The sequence below is a fragment of the Hippocampus guttulatus genome, chromosome 18 (assembly GCF_054856545.1).
Source record: "Hippocampus guttulatus isolate MCC_2025c chromosome 18, RoL_Hgut_1.0, whole genome shotgun sequence".
Lineage (NCBI taxonomy): Eukaryota > Metazoa > Chordata > Actinopteri > Syngnathiformes > Syngnathidae > Hippocampus > Hippocampus guttulatus.
Genome location: NC_141278.1, coordinates 6,933,347 through 6,957,050, shown reverse-complemented (window position 1 = coordinate 6,957,050; position 23,704 = coordinate 6,933,347). Strand labels below are relative to the sequence as shown.

At 42.4% G+C, this 23,704-nt stretch overlaps 2 protein-coding genes and 1 long non-coding RNA gene across 3 annotated transcripts; 2 read left to right on the top strand and 1 right to left on the bottom strand.

Annotated features, from left to right (window-relative positions):
• Positions 1 to 8: 8 nt before the first annotated feature.
• Positions 9 to 11,555, top strand: ehmt2 (euchromatic histone-lysine N-methyltransferase 2). The gene is made up of 26 exons (XM_086137284.1): positions 9 to 79; positions 1,217 to 1,274; positions 1,369 to 1,518; positions 1,596 to 1,825; positions 1,912 to 1,978; positions 2,764 to 2,846; positions 3,121 to 3,241; positions 3,585 to 3,671; positions 4,387 to 4,523; positions 5,236 to 5,379; positions 5,456 to 5,775; positions 6,795 to 7,034; positions 7,138 to 7,220; positions 7,328 to 7,434; positions 7,701 to 7,823; positions 7,908 to 8,009; positions 8,558 to 8,662; positions 8,854 to 9,008; positions 9,130 to 9,297; positions 9,579 to 9,723; positions 9,814 to 9,891; positions 9,964 to 10,079; positions 10,329 to 10,415; positions 10,494 to 10,572; positions 10,640 to 10,815; positions 10,964 to 11,555. Exons 1-26 carry the CDS (start codon positions 53 to 55, stop codon positions 11,139 to 11,141), a joined length of 3,366 nt encoding a protein of 1,121 aa, XP_085993410.1. The 5' UTR covers positions 9 to 52; the 3' UTR covers positions 11,142 to 11,555.
• Positions 5,657 to 6,915, bottom strand: LOC147190894 (uncharacterized). Its single transcript, XR_015103789.1, has 3 exons — positions 6,776 to 6,915; positions 5,846 to 5,999; positions 5,657 to 5,759 (listed from the first exon to the last, which is right to left on the bottom strand). It is a non-coding gene; the product is annotated as an uncharacterized LOC147190894 (long non-coding RNA).
• Positions 11,556 to 12,203: 648 nt separating the features above from the next.
• slc44a4 (solute carrier family 44 member 4) lies at positions 12,204 to 23,632 on the top strand. Its single transcript, XM_086136389.1, has 22 exons — positions 12,204 to 12,454; positions 14,973 to 15,021; positions 15,105 to 15,178; positions 18,113 to 18,191; positions 18,298 to 18,397; positions 18,472 to 18,603; positions 18,717 to 18,777; positions 19,075 to 19,195; positions 19,732 to 19,815; positions 20,098 to 20,210; positions 20,388 to 20,510; positions 20,656 to 20,755; positions 20,855 to 20,947; positions 21,048 to 21,150; positions 21,298 to 21,557; positions 22,038 to 22,132; positions 22,248 to 22,351; positions 22,450 to 22,523; positions 22,779 to 22,849; positions 22,951 to 23,045; positions 23,153 to 23,237; positions 23,358 to 23,632. Exons 1-22 carry the CDS (start codon positions 12,415 to 12,417, stop codon positions 23,465 to 23,467), a joined length of 2,166 nt encoding a protein of 721 aa, XP_085992515.1. The 5' UTR covers positions 12,204 to 12,414; the 3' UTR covers positions 23,468 to 23,632.
• Positions 23,633 to 23,704: the final 72 nt, after the last annotated feature.

Here is a 23,704-nt window from a genome sequence, read left to right as displayed (position 1 = left end):
CACGTGACGTAAACACGTTCATTTCCCCTTACGTTGACGCTCATTGGGAAACATGTCGGCTTCCGAGCCTTCGACAAAGGTAGCAAAGAATACACATTAGGCCAGCAAATAAGAACTACACATTTGAAATTACACTTTCTTATATCGTGAAATACGACGCTTTAGAATATGGCAGCGTTTTAAGTGTTGGTTACAGGAGCTGTTTGTTTCTAAGTTATGCTAAAGTGCTAGCAATTGTGATTGTTAGCTAGTAACACTGATGTTCAACTGTACTATGATTATCTGTGATCATTTTTCGTTTTTTTTCCTTTGTCGAGACCATAGTACCTTACATGTAAGTTATTTCATCCAATTCTATTGAATCATGAATTTTAATTCGTCCAGTCTTTTCGACGGTCAACACGAAACGTGGCCCAACTGTACATTTTACAATGTGGTGTATTCTTATTTGTAGTCGAGCTTTAACTGTGATGCTTTTGTGCACAATTGCTGAAGTTCAGTCTTTTTGTTTTGTTTTGTGATGAATGGCTTGCTTTACCGATGGCGGCATTTGACGTACACACCCAGATGAGCAGCCATTGGTTGAAATACCAACCAAAAGCAAATATATGTGCGCGTTTCATGACTGAATTCTTCATTTTACATATCATCGCCTTCTTAAAATATTGGCCTACCTCGTATTTTTTTTTTTTTGCCCCCAAGCATCTCAAGATGATGCTTACCTTTGCGAAAACCAGATAAATTCTCAGTTAAACTGATGCAATTCTACCCCTGAAATTGAATAATTAATAAATATAACAATCGATATTTTGCATATCTATTTATTAGGCCACACTTTCCGAATACAGAGTTGTACAAATGCTGTTGCAGATTAAAGACAAATTACACCACAATGATGGACTCCTACCCCAAAAGACAACAAAATCTTGGTTTGAGGGTGCACATATTAATGGGTCAATGTTACTGTACTTTTTATATTTATGTCCCTTAAAGATTTCAGTTTGTTTTACGAATGAGTTATAGTTGGATTTTCTTTTTATTGGACTTGTTTAATTATTTATTTATATTTACATCACAAAAATCTGGCATTCGATAAGTGGTGTGTGGACTTTTTACATTGTACTATACTCACACATTACATCAAAACAATAAATGGATTCAGAAATACAAGAATATATAAATTTATGCTTTGGATATTGTCTTGTTTATTTCCCAGGAGTCTCTAGAAGGAAATGTCTCAGAGTCTATAGCTGGCCCAAGTCAAGTCAAGCAAGGTATGCCTCACCTTAAGTTTATTTTCTGTGTGTGGAAGATGTTTTTTTAATTAAAAAAACATTTTTTTTTCAACAAATGACTTTTTCCCTTCAGATAATGCTGATGTCACCATGCATGCCGTTGCCACAAAAACAGAACCGGCCGGTGGTGTAACACAAGTATTGAGTTCTCAGCAGCCTGAAAAGGATGCACCCAAAGATGGAGAGGATGGCGCGTCCTCCCCTGTTCATAAACCACCTCCAGGTGATGTTTTGCTTCTGAATGTCCGCAATTTCTTACATTCCTATCCCTTTGTGCTAAATCTGACCTCTTCCGTACAGGGTATGCCGCCAAATCCATACATTTGACCACCTCCTCCTTGTTGTCCTCCTCTGCTTCTACGTGTGTGACACTGTCACCAGGCCGCGCAAAGATGAGTGTTTCTGGGCCTATTAGTAGTAAACCTGTACTGCCATCTGCACTTCCATCGTGCTCCTCTCCCTCTACCTTATCGGAACCACCAAAAATCCATCGGGCACGTAAAACAATGACCCGGCTACCACCAATACAGGTAAATGACAGGGTTCCATTCCTTTTATGTCTGTGTGCGTGCGTGTGTGTGTGTATTTTTTTGTAACAAATTACTTTATTATACAGAGGAGCCAAATAGACACAGCACCTGCACCTGTGACGCCGTCAGGGTCGTCGTCCGACACTGAAACTGGTGAGCATCTCGAATCATTTGGAAACAATATGTACAGGTTATTCTGTTTGTACATGATTTGAGGTAGTTTATCTCAAATGCAATGTACAGTGACATTTGTCTTTGGACAACCATATTTATATAGATGGCTAAAATGGATGGGGAATGCAGTTGGGTTTCAGTGCGTAGCATGAAACCTTTTGTTGTATTTGTAAAACATAATCACTCGTAGGACTCTACTGATTTAAATTGTGATTTTTTTTTTCCCTGTAGGCAATAATGGAAATATAAAATTTCACCTAATGAAACCGTTTGTACAAATATTCTGTTGTTGCTTTTTCTGTTTTACACGAAGCAGCCAGGATAGAGACACATTTTCAACTTTGTCTACGGTCATTCTCACACTTTTTCTCTTTGGCGTCACTGGTGCTCTTCTGTGCTGGCTTCACATGCAAAATTAAAAAAAAAAAAGAAGCTAATCATGCATATGGAATTGGTCTCACCAACACTGATTTGAACGCTGACATGTAACCGACTTTTCAAAACTCCATCTGTACTACCTCAGAAGCATTTGAATCCAGTGGTTCTATTATGTTGAAAGATGTCCGAAAGTGAAATTAAATGGGGCCTATCGCCATATCGCTTTTCCACTGTACCAGAAATCACCATAAAGCACACAGTCACACTGCGCACAACACAGCCCGATAGCAGTGACCATGAAAGTCCCCTTTTGAAATTAAACCCATGTTTGTGTTGTTGTATCATTGTGCAAAATAATGATGAAAGTTGTGTCCCTTTCTTGACAGTTGCGAAAAAAAGAAAACTTGGCGTTTTATCTGCCAGCTCTCCTGACGAAACCGAGAACATTTCTGACAATACACAAAAACCGGTAAGTCGAAGATGGCAAGTGGCACGCAAAAACTTGTATTGTTCTGGGCTGTGAAACTTTGACTTGTTCACCAATGCTGACTTTTTTCTGTCACGCTCGATCAAATTCTGCATCTGCTTTATGGGTGGTTTTTTTTTTGGAACATGCCTTTTTACAAAGGGCGCGGGCCAGACCTTGTAGTTTCAAATTCAACAGGATGTCTTGTCAGAACGCGGACACGAATGCAACATCACAGACATTGAATCCGTCCTATCCAATTGAACATTCTTCTCAGGAATCGGATTCCGAATCACAGAGAGACACGCTGATTCAGAGCAAGTCTCGAGAGTTTCCATGGAAACAGGCAGATCAGGCGACAGACAGAATCAACTCTGATGTGCTGGAGACAGTAGGAGGTGAGTGACATACGGTAAGCATAGTCTAAGGCGTTGTCAAAACATTCTTGTCGTCATGAAATCAGTTTTGCATATTAACACTGAGAAATAGTAAAATTAAAAATTTTATTTTAATTTGATAGTTGTCGATTTCTAGCCGCTGTCTAATTCACAACCAAAATTTGCCACCCCCGATAATTTATTTATACAAGCAGTTTCGTGAGCTTCAAAAAGTTGAACTTTAGGCTATGCTAACATGACACGTGGGACTAGAATGATGTTGAATGATGTTGTGTTTTGCTCAGAATATCGCACGAACAGCAGCAACACGCTCATTCTGGTGTGTGCTATGTCCGGTTTTCAGCTGGAAGGTCCGCCGAGTACACCGAGGTTCCCTTGGATGCACTGGACATTGCTGCTGCCGACAGCCTGACACTCTCACCTCATCATGGTAGGGTCACACATTTACGGCGTGTATGTTTGATGTCACGGGAAGCTACAGCGTTAGAAACATCTTAGCATTTCTCATTTCTCTATTTTTTTCTGCCTTCCTGGTCTCGTAATGTCTTTGAGACTGAAAAATAAAATATGATGTGTCTGTTTTGGCCGCATCACCATTGAAATCAGCGTAATCAAACATCATTTGGGTTTTAAATGAGGTTTGACTATGTGTAGGTCAGTACGTGTTGGCAATTAGCAATTTTCATTATTAGCTAACTCCAGTTTTGATCTCAGACCTCTCTTTTAGTCTTCTAAATAGTTCAACAATTATGCAAAGATTGTTCGCATAAGGACATACTTTAGACGTAGTTCCTGCTGATGGTCTACCGGTGTCAAACTTGAAGGTCTTGGACAATGTGATTTCTGATGTAATTTCACGAGAATAAGAGTCCAGAGTGCGTAATATACACGAGTACATGGGAAAGTAGCATTCCTCACATTGTATAGATGTTTACCCGTACCAAAGATTTGTGAAAAATGTGTATGTGAAGCGGCGCTTCCAAATGAAAATACAAATAACACCGCAGCTGTCATGGCTTAATTCACAGGTCGGATCGATTATGTCATTGATTAATTTACAGATTACAGGTGTTAAAATCCCAAATCTCGGCCAATCTGATATAGCCAACTGGATCGATGGCCAATCTGAAATGTCATTGTCGCAGAGGGAAGCGACGGAGGCGACACGGAGCGGCTAGAGGAGCTTCCCCTTTGCAGCTGCAGGATGGAAGCGCCTCGCTTCGACAGCACCAGCCACCGCGTCAGCAGACAGTGCATGGCCACTGAGAGCAGCAATGGAGAGGTTAAATTTTTTTTTTTTTTTGCATATTAAACGAGTGACTCAGGATGATTTTTGCTTCCATTTATTTATTTATTTTTAAGAGTTCCAGAGAAGTTATGGACGTGTGGGGATTCCGTCTGACAGCGACGATATATAAAATCTGAGTCAATACTGCCTTTTTATAGTAAAGTACATTCCTTTGTCCACACCGGCCAATCTGCTGTCCAGTTCTGCAACTGACATCACACAGAGACGTGTGGGCATGTCGGTGAAAAAGGGGCTATTAGTTATTTACTGATTAGTTCAAAAGGGATTGTTATTTTTGAAAATGAGTGTCTGTTTCATTTTCCTCAGCAAAAACCTAATAAAATGAGCTTGTTGGTGACATTGAACCATTGTGCCACTTTAGGTCCTTTAAGTGTAAACAGGTGGTGCCAAGGTGGGTATTGGAAAATGAAACAAACGACTTATCTTAGGAAGAGTTGTCGGCGAATAGTGTCATGTGCCGGGGACCACATAAACATGCTGTCCTCGTCCTTCCAGCCTCAAAGGTCCAGGCGGTCTCGGTTTCTCATTAAAAAAAAAAAATCTTCGACAGCTTTAAAATCGATGGTAATCGTGGCCCGTCAGATTTGCCCATCTCATCCCATCATGTCTCATTTTGCAGCTGAACTCATTTTTAAGAAATCACAGACGAGCTTTGTAATTGATATCCTTTTGTTCAATGTGCCAGCTGAGGCCCTGCACCAATGTGACGGTCAAAGGAGAGACCATGCGACCATCTAGCCGGGTGCCCCTTATGGTGCTTTGTGAGACCCATCGCTCACACATGGTGAAACACCACTGCTGTCCCGGTTGTGGATTCTTTTGTGTAGCAGTAAGTTGCCAGCAGCTCTCATCTTTACACCAAGTTGGTTGATTTGTCCACGCTCAACTCCATTTTCTTCTTCAAGGGAACATTCCTTGAGTGCTGCCCGGACCAGCGCATCGCCCACCGTTTCCACCGTGGGTGTGTCACGGTACTCGGGGGTGGGCGGAGCAGAACAAATGGCGGAATGCTTTTCTGTCCCCACTGTGGTGAGGATGCCACTGAGGCTCAAGAAGTCACCATGCCTTCCTTGAGCGCGGCGACAGCTTCCTCCACCATGGTGGTCACCATGTCGGCGTCCTCCACCACCACGCCGTCTTTGCCGCCATCCGTCCCTTTGGCGCCCTCTCTCACAGCCTCCACAGGAGGGATGAAAGATGGGAAGATGCCTGAAAGGCCAGTCAGGTAAGGTTTCTTACGAAGGCTCACTGCTTACCTTGTATTCGTAATTGTAAGAAAAAAAAAAATATTTTACTTGTGTGAACATAGTATGCTTGTGAAACCACACTCATTTTCTTTTCTATCTTCTGGGGCGTCTCTTTTACATGCAGGTCCTTGTACTTGTCGGGGTGCTTAGCTTCGTGTCAATTTATTTTACAGCATATTCTTTCATCGCAGCCACGTTGGCACTGCACACAAGACAAACGTTTGTGAAAACATAATCTGCCTCCCATCCAGGTCTGGACGATGATGGAAATAAAAATCACAAGTATTTTTGATTGAGATTGACATACAGATTTATAAAACGATTATTCATTGACTTCAAAACGTAGTATTTATTCAATTGCTAAAACTCAACGTGGGCGGCCCTGTGGTCCGGTGGTTAGCGCGTCGACCTCACAGTGCAGAGGTACCGGGGTCAATCCCAGCTCCGGCCTCCTTGTGTGGAGTTTGCACGTTCTCCCCGGGCCTGCGTGGGTTTTCTCCGGGTACTCCGGTTTCCTCCCACATTCCAAAAACATGCATGGCAGGCTGATTGAACACTCCAAATTTTCCCTAGGTGTGAGTGTGAGTGCGGATGGTTGTTCGTCTGTGTGTCCTGCGACTGGCTGGCAACCGGTTCAGGGTGTCCATCGCCTACTGCCCGAAGACGGCTGGGATAGGCTCCAGCACCCCCCCCCCCCCCCCCCGCGACCCTTGTGAGGATAAAGCACATTCAAGCCTCTTTCTAACTGCCCCTAAAATTGACAGTTAGGACTTCCAGAATAACACAAAACAGATTTGTTTGAAAACCTCATTCCTCTGCAAAGCGATGAATAATTTTAAGGAAATAAACACGACTATTAGTGAGACGTGATTATGCTGTGATGGGTGTCTCTGACGTCTTAAAATATCAAAAGGTACTAAATGAAAAAGGGGGAAAAAACATTTAAAAAATCCTTTTCATATATACAGTACTTCTCACCATCAACTACCTTCACCAGTGCACGGATGCGCAGCCATGGAATGACGCCTCTAACAGTGGAGCAACAGCAGCCACCGCCGCCGCCGCCTGTGCCCTCAACCGCATCCGCCGCCACCGTGCCGCCTCCTGAGGAGGGAGTGGACAGCGTGGGGCCGTCTGTGTGTATGCCAAATGGGAAGCCAGTCACCCCCAGTGCTCTTCCACCAGGACCCAGCAGGGCGGCGCTCCAAAAGGCGATTCTCACACAGGATACCGAAAGGTTTGTTCTCAAGTACAGTGTTACTCTTTGTCAGCTAAAGTTGTAGAAAGATTATTTTTCACATTGGCATTGGAAAAAAAAAAGTGATTTTTTTACTTTCTAGGAGAAAGAAACTGAGGTTCCACCCACGACAACTTTACCCTGCTGTCAAACAAGGCGAAGTCCAGAGAGTTTTGCTCATGCTAAGTAAGTCGAAAATCATCCTGTCAACATCCACTGAACCTCTTCAGTAGTTTTGGATACTTCTTTGTAAAAGTGGATGTTACAGTTTGTGCAATATGTGTTTCTCCAAGTGGAGGGCATTGATCCCACATACCAGCCTGACTCTCAGAATCGACGCTCTGCTCTGCATGCGGCCGCTCAGAGAGGTCTTTTGGAAGTCTGCTACATACTTCTGCAAGTGTGTGAGGCCATTATTTATCTATCCATATGTTTATCTGTCTCTCTGTTTTTCTACCTTTCACCACAAAGTGGCTTTTTTTTTTTGGAAATACCTTCGAATTAACGCTCAGAGTCTGGACTTCAAGCACATCTTGATTGCTTCATTTTATATCCATAGTGGTGCTGTGCAGAGCTGGAATGCTCAAAATGGGGTCAATGTCGAAACATTTGTGGCCCTAACCTTCCATTTTGTGTATTAACTAAGTGATAATCTTTTACTGACAGGGGGGTGCTCAAATTGATGCTCAGGACAAGGACCTGAGAACGCCTCTTCTTGAAGCCATCGTCAACAATCATGTAGAGGTGGCTCGATACCTGATCCAGAATGGGGCTTGCGTCTATCATGTTGTGTGTATCTTTTCGTGACGATATAAACGTTTGTATGTCGAGTCAAGATTTATTTAACATTTTTTTTATTTATTTTTGTCCCAGGAGGAGGATGGATATACTGGCCTCCACCATGCAGCCAAACAGGGCAACCTTGAAATTGTCAACACACTACTGGAGACGGGACAGGTGGATGTAAATGCACAGGTAAAGAAAAAGGCGCAAAAGCATAAGACAGAGTTCCTTTCCCATGACTGTGTCGTAAACTGAATTTGCGTGTAAATTGGAAAGCATTGTAGTTAATCACTACGCTATGCTAATGCATAGGTGCAGTAAAACAAATTCAAACAATTCTACGCCTTAAATATGAAACACCCACTTAATGGTAATGACACCCTGTCAAACATTCAAAACTTTTCTTCATGCATTCAAACTCAGCTATTCTCATATCCCAAACACTTAGCGGTTCTCTAATTGTTCCCGTCTTTTTCTGAAAAAACATTCAAAGCAGAATTATAGACGGTCTTAGCATTAACTAATTGTGCAATCAGAAAACAAATTATTACATTCAAATTTACCAATGGCATTCGAAGGAATTAAATTGACATTCCACTAGAGCCGCTTTTGTAACCTTTTTTTTTTTTTAAAGCTTCCCCCTCCCAAAGTACACACGTCTTACATTCCTCACTCAATGCACGCTGTCACCCGTGCATGCAAAATCTCCACGGTGATAACATTTTCGTGGCTCCTCTCAGGATAGCGGTGGTTGGACGCCAATCATCTGGGCTGCAGAACACAAACACGTGGAGGTGATCAAAGTGCTGCTGAACCGAGGCGCTGACGTTACCATCAATGACAAGGTGATCGCTTATCAGGATACAACAAAAATTTCCTGCTACGAGAACCAAACAAATTTCAAGTTGTGGTTGGAGAGATGCCTAGTCTACATTCTGACAATTGTCAAAGAGCCAAGCAGAACCCCGACAACAATTTTAAAAAGAAAAAAAAAAGAGAGACTCTTTAGATTAAAATCCTATCTTTTCCCCCTTAGGAGTTGAATGTATGTCTACACTGGGCAGCTTATGCAGGAAATGTGGACATTGCAGAGATGGTGTTGAACGCCGGTTGTTCCCTTGCCTCAGTAAATGTGCATGGCGACACGCCACTCCACATTGCCGCAAGAGAAGGCTACTTGGAATGTGTTACGTGAGTCGGGTTTTCGCAACATTATTCAGCTAAATCATCGAAACAGACTAAGTTGTAAAGTTACCCGATGACATGCCTTTTAAAAAGAAATAATTGTCACCTTTGTGTGCTTTCACTTTAGCTTGTTTCTCTCGAGAGGTGCAGATATCGACACGATTAACAGGGAGGGAGACACACCGCTCACCCTTGCGCGCCCCGACACGCCGGTATGGGTTGCGCTCCAGATCAACAGGAAGATACGAAGGGGAATAACCAATCGCATGCTTAGGACAGAAAGAATTATCTGCAGGTTGGTCTTGCTGCCATTCAAAATGGGCTTCATACCTTGGAAATGTCATTCATCTCTTTTTCTGATGTAGGCTCCGAAAACTGATTTTTTTTTTCACAGTGTTTTACAAAAGATGTATCTGAAGTGGCAAAGGAAGCAAGAATTATAATATATTGTGTGTCAGACCGGCACACTATCGACAGATTAGAATGTATACACGTTGAAACACTGATCTGTATTGAATACAAAATGCAAGCTATTAACCAGTCAACACTGCTTGTGGTTTGTTTTTTTCGTCCTAGTGACATTGCCCAGGGTTATGAGAACGCACCCATTCCATGTGTAAACGCAGTCGATGATGAAGGCTGTCCTTCAGACTACAAATACGTTTCAGAAAACTGTGAAACGTCAGCAATGAACATAGACCGTAACATTACACATTTACAGGTACGATTTTTTTATTATTATTATTTTTAACCGCTATTCTCTCCCAAAGAAGCTACGCTGTATGACGACACTTGTCACACTTTTCCCCAGCACTGTGGATGCACTGATGACTGCTCCTCTAGTAACTGCCTCTGTGGACAGCTCAGCATCCGCTGCTGGTATGACAAGGTAAACCAAAACCGAAACATATTTGGTTTGAGATCCAAAACGATTGGAATCTTTATTTATTAATTTTTACAGGATCAGCGGTTGCTTCAAGAGTTTAATAAGATCGAACCGCCCCTAATTTTCGAATGCAACATGGCCTGTTCTTGTCACCGTTCATGCAAGAACAGGGTGGTACAGGCTGGCATCAAGTAAGTTTTGCAGATGTATACACATCATACAGGGTATTGTATTTGCTTGCTTTCTTAACTAACTTTAAAGGTCAACAATTATTTTTTTTATAGTACTGGAGCGAATATTGACCCTGCACTTGTATTAGGGGAATTTGGGGAGTTGCAAATATACCGCTGTTAATGCTGTCATTTTTCTGACATTGTTATTTGCCCCCTATTCAGTCCACTGAACTAAACCTACTGAAATGTTCCATTCCTTCTCTCAAGAGTTCGCCTTCAACTCTACAGGACAGAGAAGATGGGCTGGGGCGTTCGAGCGTTGCAAGACATTCCCCAGGGAAGCTTCATCTGCGAGTAAGAGGGGACCGTCCGCTCCCTTACGTGTTTTGACCACCGATGCTTTGATGTTAAACTTATCTTTATCCCATGCAGATACGTGGGGGAGCTCATCTCAGATGCAGAAGCAGACGTTAGAGAGGATGACTCCTACCTTTTTGACCTGGACAATAAGGTGTTAAAAAACTCACAAGTTATGCTGTTCAATTGATGTCTTAACACATCCTGCGTTTTCTCTGAAGGACGGGGAGGTGTACTGCATTGATGCCCGTTACTACGGGAACATCAGCCGCTTCATCAACCACCTTTGTGACCCGAACCTCATCCCCGTGCGGGTGTTCATGCTGCACCAGGACCTGAGATTTCCACGCATTGCCTTCTTCAGCTCCAGAGACATCCTTAGCGGCCAGGAACTTGGGTGAGATGTTTGGAGATTTTTGTCACCATTACAGCCGCTATTTACTTCATGACACCACCATTCCAGCATTGTCGAAATTTCTCTGTAGCATCTTCCATCTTCCAGTATACATAATATATATACATAATAAATGTGTATTTTCTCATAGGTTTGACTATGGAGATCGCTTTTGGGACATTAAGAGCAAATACTTTACCTGCCAGTGTGGCTCAGAGAAATGCAAACACTCTGCAGAGGCCATTGCTTTGGAGCAGAGCAGACTGGCTCGACTGGAGGCCAGTCCTGAGTCGGGAGCAGACTGCGGGTTGACCATTCCCATCATTTAATAGCAGAAATAGGCATTTGTTTAATGTCCGGTGCTTTTTACTTTTTTCAGTGTCAGTTATATATTTTCGCCACCAAACCACAGACTGAATTGCAATGTCAGCGATCATTTCCTTGATGCTAAGGCGAACATGAAAGAGTTGTCTTGAAATTTCATTATTGTTTAAATACTCTATTCTCGTTGTTGAACATTGTATATTTGACAAAACAGGTTTCAGCATTAATCGGCCATTGTGTAACCCATACTGTATATTTAGTGTTGGTGCCAAGAAACTGCTTTTTTCTACACACTCTGGGAAGCCAATGGCGTAGCATGTATTGGAGGCATAGCATATCCATTTGTGTTTTTACGTCTGTCTTTTGTTGTTATTTGTTTTTTATACCTTTATTTGAAATAATAAATTAGATGAACATTTTTTCACATTGAATCCTTCCATCATTGTATCCCGTTGTATCTTGTAACTAACTCAAGAATAATTAAAAGGTGCTCCCAATCTTACTTGGGTTAAGACTCTCCCTAAGAAAGAATGGTGGCACTCCAACAATTTCACCGAACAAAAAGTTTATATTGTTTCTACTATTAAAAACAAACAAACTAGTCCTATTTGTGTTTGGATATTTGTACAGATGTAGCTGGCTATATAGCCTAGACATCAGACAAGTGAGGAACCTTACTTAAATATTGGGGAAAGACGGTTCTTTATGCTCAAATAAAGTCTAGTGGACTAACATAAAATGATTAGCCATGGCGAGAGAAGAAAGCTAACAATAGCACCGTACGTATAAAGATGACGTCGCCATTGTCGTGGAAGCATCACTCCGTTGTTTCTAAATGGCCAATGAATCTTATGTTCTAAGATGACATAATTCACGTGAACACACAATGAAACACCACTACTAGCACAGTTTTCTGGCCAGAGTTAAAACCAAGATGACATAAAATCAGGGACAAAAAATATAAATTTATATCGATATATATTTTCCCGCCTCTGAAGAGGCGAGTGCACCTGGACACTTCCGGTGCACAACCCAAAGCAGGTGCGCTCTTGTCGTCACTGCTTAGTAACGCCTGACTGCGGGGAAAAGATTCACTTCACTGTGGCCTCTTAAAAGCTTTTGTTGTTCTCTTCGCTTAGGACGACTGGGCTAATTTAGAAGTAAAGTGAGCTATTAGCACTTTGTATGCAGCGATGGCTGTTTGAAAGTGCTCTATAAATACAGTTGAGTTGAGTTAGTGACAAGCCAAGGAAGGGGAGGTGGCGGTCGAGGTGGAAAATGGGCAAGGAAAAGCAGGCAAATCCGGAATCTCAGTATGGTGAGTTGCCAAGTCACCATCACCCGTTACCTCGGGAGTCAATTTTTGTTGACGTGTTTCACTTTTGGGGAATAAGGGACCATATATCCATCAATACAAAAGAGCTTAACGTGTAATTTGAGAAGTCTTTACTTTTACCTTCGAATCTCCATGTATTTAAAACTAATCTCGTCATTGTCTGAATGCAGTTCAGGACGTCCTCGGTTTACGACGCCAGTGAAGCAACCCCAATGTGTACGCAAGTCGAGGCGTCAAAAATCACGAACCGAGTCAGTGTTCTGTCACTTTACGTATAATTACAAATCTAACCCTGTGCGTGTCATGGTAAAGTCACAGTTACAGCACGTATTCGCGTTTAGTCAAAAGATTTGATAACCTGTCTAGTTCCTCGTGTTTTCTTGAAACAATGAATGAAAAACTGTTCAAACTTTCGTCTAGTTGTGCATGTATGAAACTACGTTCAATATATAAACATAAACTACACTTAATTCTACTACAAACCTGCATGAATGCATTCGTAAAGTCAGAATTAATTACAGTAGATTTGGGATAGTTCACCCACTCACAGTTAGAACTGTATCTGGCTTCAAAGTGCATCTTGCTGGTCATTTTTATACTCTTTCTTTTTTCAGCAATGAGGAAAATTGAGCTATTTTCCAGCCTTGATACTTGAACAGGCCATTAAAAGTTTACCTTCAACAAAATTTCTCTTGAATAATCAACACACTGCACATGCTGCTGGCTGCAAATGAAGCCGAAACTTCCATGCGCCATACCTCCATACATGTACTCATAAAGGGTAGAATGAGTTACTGTTTCAAAAATATAAATCAGAAAATGAGAAAAGTGTTTATCTCCCTTAATAATAATCAAGAGTTTTCTATTCATTTTAATTTCTTGCTCAAGAGAACATTCCATCGCACTGGCGATGCTGTTTTACAAAAGGTTTGTATGGCACTGAATTCTTCTACTTGACGTTTGTTCAATATACTTGCCACAAGCAAGTATATTGACAGAATGGGAGGTACAACAGTCAATAAACCCTCCCTGGAGGTAAATACAGATTCGGATTCTGTTTCATGTCTTCAAATACGATACAAAAACACCATAAGAAGAGGATGTTTGTAAAATTTTTCAAGCGGTGACTTTGTCAAATCTAATTGTGACAATTTAATTGGCAGTTTTTGTGTTTATCAAATCATCGCAACTCATTGGAGACTTGAGCATCATTTTTAATCTTAGGAAAGGCTGACGCATAATCAAAATGAAAATCGTTTCTTTATCTATTGGGGTCGGAGCTATACCCGGTAAATGACCCATTTTACTTTTTATGAGTGTGTTGTTCTGGTCGCACGCATGAAGCTGAGTCACGAGATAACTCGGGAAAACTACTCACCCATTTTTTCTTCTGTATGAGCCCAAGTTATAAAAACGTTATAAAACTGAGATGGCTTGAAATGGAGTCACCATGAACCTTTTTTTTTTTTTTTTTTTTTTTTTTTAACGAGTCGCCGTTTACTGCAAACAGTATTGTGAAATTTGACACATGAGGAGGCCGATGAACAGGTTCCTTTGTTCCAGGCATTTCATGATGCTTCATTTTGTCACTTCTTATTTGTCAACGCAATATATTCCTTTTGCAGTATAGCCAAACATGTTTTATGGTCTTGTTTCCATGACAATAGACCGTCGAAAGTAGAACACAATCTGAGAGGCTGGTTGATCTCTAATTTGTTCTGATATCAAACGCCATTCGCTTTTGACATTAATTATATTTGGATACCATCGTCGAACCTTTTCGACCTGCTTACACATTTTCATTTTATTTACTATATGTTAACGGCTCTAATAATAATGATATCCAGAATGTGACAAATATGTGGTGGCTCGCTAGCTCTTAGCTCAGGGGAGAAGTAAATGAAGTAGTCAATATCTGAAATATGCACCCAGAGAGATGGACCGGATACCTGGCGTAACATGCAGACGACACATAATTACATTAAGGCATATTTTTCCCCAAACATTTTGTTTGAACCTCCCGAATTTTTAGGTTTTCAATTTTGGTTCCACGCTGTCGAGTTGGAGTTTTCCGAAAGCAAAACAAAAGCAGCTTTGTGAATTCAAATGACATTCAAATAAAGAGAGTGCATCTCCTTCCCTTAAAATGTGTGGCCAGTAGCTTTTTTTTCTTCCTAGTAAACCTGAATGTTGTCTAAGTATAAGAGATCTTTTTTTCTTTTTTAGATATAAGCTATTGTTGTAGTCAGTTATTCTTTTTCTTCCAGGAAACAAAATCTTTTTTTTCCTCCCCGGAACACCACCACCCTGTCCGAAACATATTTACAACACTTGTTAGCTCATAGAAATAGTTCCGGCATTTGCCTTTGGCACAGTAATTCATTAACTTCAAATAAACACCAGACTTTGCATTGTTTAATAACATGATGTACACATTATTTTCTGTGGGATTAAAAATCTTCACATAATCAATTTTCTTCCTTTTTTGGGGGGCGTCTAGGTGAACCTGTCGAGTATGACCCATCCTTTAATGGACCCATAAAGAAGAGGTGACTGATTCACATTGAAGACAAACCTCTGCGTAAAGTCCACGCAGCTCTCTTATGACTTTTGCTCATTTGCTCTCCCCCAGAGGGTGCACTGACATAATCTGCTGCGTGGTGTTTATGACGGTCCTCCTCGGCTACATCGCAGTCGGGATTGTAGGTGAGCGTAAGCAGACAGATGTGATCTCCCCCGTTTCCAAGGTTGACCTCTGTAAACCCCTCTGTTGTTTCTCTTCTTTTATTACAACATAGAAGTAGGGACATCCAGGTTTGCTCGTAAATTGGTTTCATGGTGACCTTTGAAGCCGCATTAAAGCACAGTGGTGAAGTGGCAACAGTGCCTTGGGGGGGGGGGGGGGGGGGGGGACTAACTGATGCTAACATGCAAATTAGACCTCACAATGAGTTCCTTTTTTTATTTCTGCTTTTACGTTATTTTATTGCTTGATTCCCACCATTCATTTTCTATGCTTTATTTGTGAATAACAACAAAGGTGATCCAAATCTGGGTAACCACAGTGGAGTTTTTCAAACGTGAGAGACCGAGCGGAATATACAGTACATTTTTAGAATGATGGAATAAACAACGACAAATGAAAATGTCACAGCATCAATATTCACATAATACAGCTCTATACGCCGAATGTATAACTAACCAAAAAGTCAAAACAAATACAAGATAAGCAGTGTGCTCGTATGACCAGCTTGGTCATCAAACTCATTCCAACACACGGCACCCACTCCCTTATCTTAAGTCAATACAAAGTCTGTGTGCGGGCGGCTCAATGGAAACTCATTAAGATAATAATAATAATAATAATACATTTTATTTATAAGCGCCTTTCAAGACACCCAAGGACACTTTACAATAACAAAAAACACAAAACAATACAGGTTGAGCAGCGGCAGCCAAAACGCGCCAGCGTTCACTCAACCCCGAAGGCAGAAAGAAACCACAAGGGAGGGCGTCATTGGGTGCTCTACAAGTCTTTTTTTGTTTTGTTTTTTTTACTGACCATGGCAGAAACTTTACTGACACTCCTCTGTAAAAGTGTGAAACTCTTGTAACAGCCAAGGAATTACTTTAACCTACCTGCATAGTTACCTGTCAATGGTTATAAAATCTGATTTATAAGGGGAACACAAGATAAATCATATTAAACAAACCTTTTCCACTATTACCGTATTTTGCACACGCTTTGGGTGTCCTGAAAGGCGCTTATAAATAAAATCCATCCATCCATCCATTTTCCGAACCGCTTGATCCTCACTAGGGTCGCGGGGGGTGCTGGAGCCTATCCCAGCCGTCTCCGGGCAGTAGGCGGGGGACACCCTGAATCAGTTGCCAGCCAATCGCAGGGCACACAGAGACGAACAACCATCCACGCCCACACCCACACCTAGGGACAATTTAGAGCGTCCAATCAGCCTGCCATGCATGTTTTTGGAATGTGGGAGGAAACCGGAGCACCCGGAGAAAACCCACGCAGGCCCGGGGAGAACATGCAAACTCCACACAGGGAGGCCGGAGCTGGAATCGAACCCGGTACCTCTGCACTGTGAAGCCGACGTGCTAACCACTGGACTACCGGGCCGCCCTAAATAAAATCTATTTTTATTATTTCCTGCTTGGCTCTCGACGATGGCGGACGCTTTTTGCTCAGGTCCTGTCCTCAACCTCCACCCTCTCCTTGCTCGCCACTTAGTCTTTGTCTAACTTTTCCTAGCCTCCTCCCGTATTTTCATCCAAAGAACTAACCATGGAATTAGTTGGCTGGTCTCTCGATGCAATCGACAAAATTTTTCGGGGGACATTTGCTGCCGGATACGCCCTTGATCCATGGAGAAAGTGGAGAATGGTGTGCCTGTCAATACTGTCCGTTGAGGATGTGGAAGACATCTACATTATCGGCCTTCTGATAGCAGGTATGCTGCTGTTTGGTGTTAGCAGCTTCCTGTTCTATCGCAAAATTCAACCGACGGGAGCGGCTTTAATGGAAGTGAAGAAGCTGACGGTCATTCTGGATGGTTTGGCGCGAATGTCCAACACTCAGACTCAAGCGGTGACTGAGCTCAACCGCAATATAGATGCAGTTTTGGAGCGACTCCGTACGATCGACAACAACATGGAGAAGTTGGAATCCGCGCTGCGGAAAGAGATTGCGGATTTGGCTGATCGGCGCCATTGAAGAGATACAGGCCACGGACTCAAGGCTGTCTGAAATTGTTGGCGGCCGTCCCTCCAAAACAAACAACGCTATCTGGACCCTTTCCCCTGGATGGAAGTATGCATGGAATCTAGTGCCCCCACCATCACCCCCTCCTTCTCGGCCATGGACTGATAAGCCGGGACTGTCTTCATGAGCAGACCTCGACGAAGCAGCTATGACCTGTACACGCATACACAACTGGACAATCACACGTGCATACACATACTTATTATCAGCGTCTTCATCGCTCCGATTCTTTTCCCCCGTGACGTGGTACGATCTGCAGAGCACTCGTGTCCATGCAGCTGGCCAGAACTGCCGCGTCGCGGTCACACCCCCCCCCCCCCCCCTTCCAATTCATCCTCCCCCTTATTACATGTTATGTCCTGTGACTTGTTGCAACTGTCATATGCTTATTTATGTGCTAGGGTCTTTTTTATCCTGGACTTAAATTATCCTCAGAAGAGGATAGTTCGAGCGTGGGGTTTTTTTCCCTCTCCCTACCCAGTGTTTTCCTTTCTGAATTCTGACTGTAATTTCCCCATTGCGGGACAAGTAAAGGATATCTTAAAAGGCGCACTGGATTATGAGGCGCACCTTCAATGAAATGGCCTATTTTGTAATTTTTTTCATATATTGGACGCAATCAGAACTCGTAAACAAAGATCCCCCCCCCCCCCCCAATTTATTCTGTCAAAGTAACCAACATAGTGGACATTATTCGACTGTAACCAATGTTATTGTGTTTCACGCATTGTTGCCCGCAGGATGAAATAAGCACAATAAATACCTGTACACTTTTTTTTTGTTTTTTTTTATTTATGCCATTTGGTTTCATCATTTGTGTGTGTGTGTGTGTGTGTGTTTTTGTGTCCCTTTGTCAGCATGGCTTTACGGAGATCCCCGCCAAGTTCTCTATCCCAAAAACTCAACTGGATGGTTCTGTGGCACCGGACCAAATATGTGATTACTTTTCATTTGCACCAATCGCAGAACACATAGTACAGAATCGCAAGACCACCACTGCTACGTCATGTCATATTTGTCCCCTTCTGCCGTTGCCTCTCAGAAACCGACCTGCGCTCTTCTACTTGGACATTGTCAAATGTGCGACAGGTTTTAACGTGATGGCAGCAGCTCTCAATGGGTTTCAGTGTCCAACCACGCAGGTACGACGGTTTGCACGTGGACAATGTGACTTCATTCTGATGATTTTTTTTGCCGCGCTTACCTCCCCCGCCAGATATGTGTGGAAAAGTGCCCGACTGACTTCACCGCCGTGAGTCCGCTTGACTACGCTCCAAACGTAAAGCCCACAAATGTTTTCAAGCAAAGCCTCTGTGCGCCGTCTTTAAACCTGTCACACACTGTCATGGTAAGTTTTGATGTCCGTTTCAGCACAAATACTCTTTGTGCAATATATCTATTTGCACGCTTGATTTCAGTTGCCAGGACTTCAATTGTAATCTTTTAAATCTTTATTTTTAGACTGTCAAAGAGATCGTGGAAAAGGAGCTGTGTCCTTTCTATACTATTCCCACAACCTCTGGTGAGTGGAAATTTGCTGTATGTCATCGCTCTTAATTTTGGTCACACAAAACGTCCAACCAGCTCACTTGTTGACCGACACCGATTTTATGATTGTGCCTCTGGAATGCATTATTTCTATTTCAGTTATTTTGGTGGTAGAAAAAGAAAACCAAATGTGAGGTCTAATAGCTTCCCAGAACAGATTCTTTGACGTTGGGAGTTTGCAATGGATTTCTTTTTTTCGTTCTAATATTTAACGATTGCCTTCGAATGCGCAGAACTCAAAACGTAACTCATTGCAACTTGTCTTTTGTAGTTATTGGACGATGTTTGCCCGACGTCACACTTCTTGGGACTATGCCACCGGATTTTTCCAACAATCCAGGCTTGCCACCATCTGTCAGCGAAACGGCCAACCTCCTCATGAACGGCACCGGGTAGAGCCAATGAATGGAATTTAAAAAAATAAATGACATGGTGCTTTGTGATGTTACTTCAGAAGAAAAGACACATTTTAACATCTATGAACCACACTCCAAATGAAAGCAAGACCACTGTAGTAATCTTCTTGTCCTCATCACCAGCACAGGGTCGGTTGCCTCGTAAGTGTGTCGAGCCTTAGAGTAGAATCTGGTGGTTTACTCCTGTTACTGTGCATGAGTCAGCTGCGTGATATTGAGACATACTCTTTTTTTTTTTTTTATTCTTGCATGTGTGTTCAGTCTTGGTTCGGATGTTAACAGCGATGCAGCGGAAAGAAAACCCACCCAAAATGCATTCAAACGGAGACCGAGTAAAGAGATATCTGAATTTGGACTTTTTTGTGATGATGAATCCAAATTCAGTGCCTTGCAATCATGTCTTTTTCTTCACCGCTGCATCAATTTTAGTCGGTCATAGCATGCTTTTTTATGAATTGCTGCCACGACGTACAACTGACTTTAGCTTTGTTTTTTTTTTTTGTCTTGCTCAGGGACATTTTGAACGGCTTGAGTGCCAGGGACATCGGCGTCAGGATCTTTGAGGATTTTGCGTCATCGTGGCCCTGGATCCTTACGTTAGTTGATGCCTCACACTTCCACTTTTTGGATAATACTGTACATAGAACAACAACAAAAAAATTCAGTATCAATGATCACCTTAACATCGTTTTATGATGAGTTCTTGATTACATCAAAGGCACATGGACTCGCACGCTAATTTTCTTTCTTTTTTTTTTAACAATTGCATGTCAGCGTGAATAAATATCTTGTATTCTCCTCTCTTCTTTCCCTCTAGTCTCCTGTTCACTTGATTGTCATATTTCTTGAAAAATGTTTCCATTTGTTTTCCGCAACAGTGGTCTGGCAGTCGCCATGGTGCTCAGTATGTTGTTCCTGCTGCTGCTGAGATTCATCGCTGGCGTCGTGGTGTGGCTCCTTATCGTCGCCGTCCTGTCTACCGGGGCTTTTGGTGAAGATGAATTCAGCTTTGGATTTATTTCTTTACTCGTGCTTGAAATAGGAAGTTCGGCAAACACAACTCAGCACCATACAAAATGTCTTTTTATTGTGCTCTGATTGTGGTGGAGCCTTTGTTTTGTTGCACGCGTACAATACATCTTCCCAGATTTGTTTCATTTCCTTTCAGGGATTTGGCACTGCTACTGGCAGTACGCTAATTACAAGAATCTCTCCGCCTCCATTACTGACATTGGATTCACCACCAACCTTAGTTTTTACCTAAAAGTGCAAGAGACCTGGTTAGCCTTCTGTGAGTTGACTCAACCATTTTAGCACATGTGAACACACATTCTGAATTCTGTCAAAAATGAGAAAAGGGCATTTTATCTCCCGTTATCTTAATTCTCTAATCCTGTATTCTTTTTTTTTTCCTGCTCCTTCTGTTGCCTCCCCAGTGATCATCCTCTGCGTGGTGGAAGCCATCCTGATCTTAATCCTCATCTTCCTGCGAAACAGAATCCTCATCGCCATCGCACTCATCCGAGAGGCCAGCAAGTCAGTCGCGCCGTGATGCAATTTAATAGATTCATTTTGTATATTTGGTATGTTGGGCATCTTGCGTCTTCGTCTGAATAACGCGCAGCTGTTCACCAGGGCCGTCGGTCAAATGATGAGCACGCTCTTCTACCCTCTGTTGACATTTGTTCTCCTCTTGGTCTGTGTGGCCTACTGGGCTAGCACTGCGTTGTATCCTTTCGTTGTGAGCGTTCGCAAAGAGGTTACGGAACTAATGTCAAATATGCACCAGCACACGGCACCTCTGTTTCACCTGAGCTCGTCGATACAGGTATTTGGCCACCTCAGGAGGGGCCATCTACAAAGTGGTGGCTCTCAACTCAAGTATGAGTGAGTGTCAGCGCATCAACGGCACCGTGGACTGCAACCCTCAGGTATATGTCTGGCCACCTGAATTTTGGCCCTCCATTGCATGGGAGCCTTTATCGCTTTGAATGGGTTCTACTTGATTTTTTTAATTTTTTGACTGGAAAGTAGCTACATTTTCAACATTGATTGGCTCACTGTTCTAACCGCTGTAGACCTTCAACGCATCCGATTACCTGACCTGCCCCTCCGCTGCGTGCATCTTTGTCAAATACAACGCGGAGGGCCTTCTCCAGAGGAACCTGTTCAACCTTCAGATCTACAACGTGTTGGCTTTTCTCTGGTGCGTCAATTTTGTCATCGCGCTGGGCCAGTGCACGCTAGCCGGCGCCTTTGCCGCCTACTACTGGGCTTTCAACAAACCGGACGACATCCCCATGGCCCCCCTGTCCAGTGCCTTTGTGCGCACACTAAGGTCAGGTCAATGTTTGTGCTCCCAAGTGTGAATGTGCTTGAACTGGTCAACATTTTGCTGCAGTTTAAGATATGTCCTTTAGGTAGCGCCAAAGACCTTAAATGAATTTTAGCAAGTGCGATATGAAGTGGACGGCTTTGTAAAAAAAAATACAGTACAGTGATCCCTCGCTATTTCGCGGTTCGTTTATCGCGGCTTCAACATATTCATTAAAAAAAAGGATTTTTCATATACATGGAGTACAGTACTGTATATGTTGCTCGATGTGACTCATTGTTTTGCTGACTTTGACAGCTTCTCGCGGACCGTTTGCGAACTTAAAAAAAATAAGTTAATTGGTCGCTACTTTGCGGATTTTCGTTTATCGCGGGTGGTTTTGGGCCCCATTAACCGCGATAAACGAGGGATTACTGTATCTTAATCTTGCCATGAAATTGATTTGATCAAGGTTCTTTCTAAACCAACCGTAAATAATTTCAGGTACCATGTGGGCTCATTGGCATTCGGTGCTTTGATCCTGACCTTAGTGCAGGCTGTGAGGATCCTCCTGGAATACATTGACCACAAAACCAGGAGTAAGGCCTCTCACCTAATGAGCTGATGTTACAATTCCCCCCCCCAAATACAGTACTGTTTTTATTTAATTATTGAAATTTGTCGTCTTCTTTTGTCTCATCAACTCCCACCCAGCGGCACAAAATGCGTGTGCACGTTTCATACTGTGCTGCATGAAGTGCTGCTTCTGGTGCCTCGAGAAGTTCATTAAATTTCTCAATCGGAACGCATACATCATGGTAAGCTCAACGGGTGTGAGTAATCGTGTCTTGTCCACACACGACATGTATCTATCGTATTTTGTACTGTATATTTTTGTCAAACTCATTTTGAACAGATTGCTGTTTATGGGAAAAACTTCTGTACTTCAGCCAAGAAAGCTTTCTCGCTGATCATGAGAAACATAATAAGGTTTGTGGGGTTTTTTTTTGGGGGGGGAGCTTGTGCGCTTAAGAGCCATGTTTGGTTTTTAAAATGGGACAGGTTAGAAATGATTGTTAAAATGAAATAGTTGATGCTCATTTTTTTAATATTCCTTATTTGTTTATGGTTACATCTTACGATAAATCTGCTTTGCCTACTCGTTCCAAAATGAAATTGAAAAGCCCAATTACGAATTGAAAATGTGATATGGAACCATAGATAAGGTATACTTGTGCCTTACAGAACTGTAATACTGGATAAAGTGACCGACCTGTTGCTGTTCTTTGGGGAGCTCCTAGTAGTGGGCGGAGTGGGTACGAATGACACCTTTAACGCCTTCAGGATTTCCATTGCACATTTTGAATGACAAACATCCATAACGAGCCGAGCGGTGACACCAAGCTTTTTCTTGCAGGCGTGTTGTCCTTTTACTTCTTCTCCGGCCAGATTCCTCTACCACATAGCACGGTGCAGTCGGAGACGCTCAACTATTACTGGACGCCAATCATTGTATGACTGAATGTGTTCATTTCATCCTCTCACCCATGCAAACAAAAGTCATTCAGTGTCGTGGTGTTTGTTTTTTGTTTTTTTTTCTCCAAATGTGACCATCCTAGACGGTCGTGATTGGCAGCTACCTCATCGCTCACGGATTCTTCAGCGTGTACAGCATGTGTGTCGACACGCTCTTCCTCTGCTTCTGTGAGTACAAGACGACAAAAGCTTCCTTAGCCGAATTTAGGAAACAATTCTAAGCTCATGTTAAGTTCGAGTGTAAACAAGCCAGTGCGATCATTTAACATTGCGATGAACTGTTCGCAGTGGAGGACTTGGAACGCAATGACGGCTCTCTGGAGAAGCCGTACTTCATGTCCAAAAACCTCATGAAAGTTCTGAACAAAAGCAACAAGATGCCCAAAAAAAGGAAGTGATCTTATTATCATGGCGCCAATGAGAATAAGTAATGATTCCAGACTGTTCTGCTATCATGTTTACCAAAAACAAAATGCTGATTTTGCACGTTTGAATAATTTTTCAAAGCTTTAATATTAATGTTTGGGACTGTATCATATGTACGAAAAGACTGAGCCTGTTGACGTGAGTTTTCTTGAGTGACTCTTTTGTTCACGCAGGTTCGCTCAGAAAAATTAATTTTTATCCCTATAAAT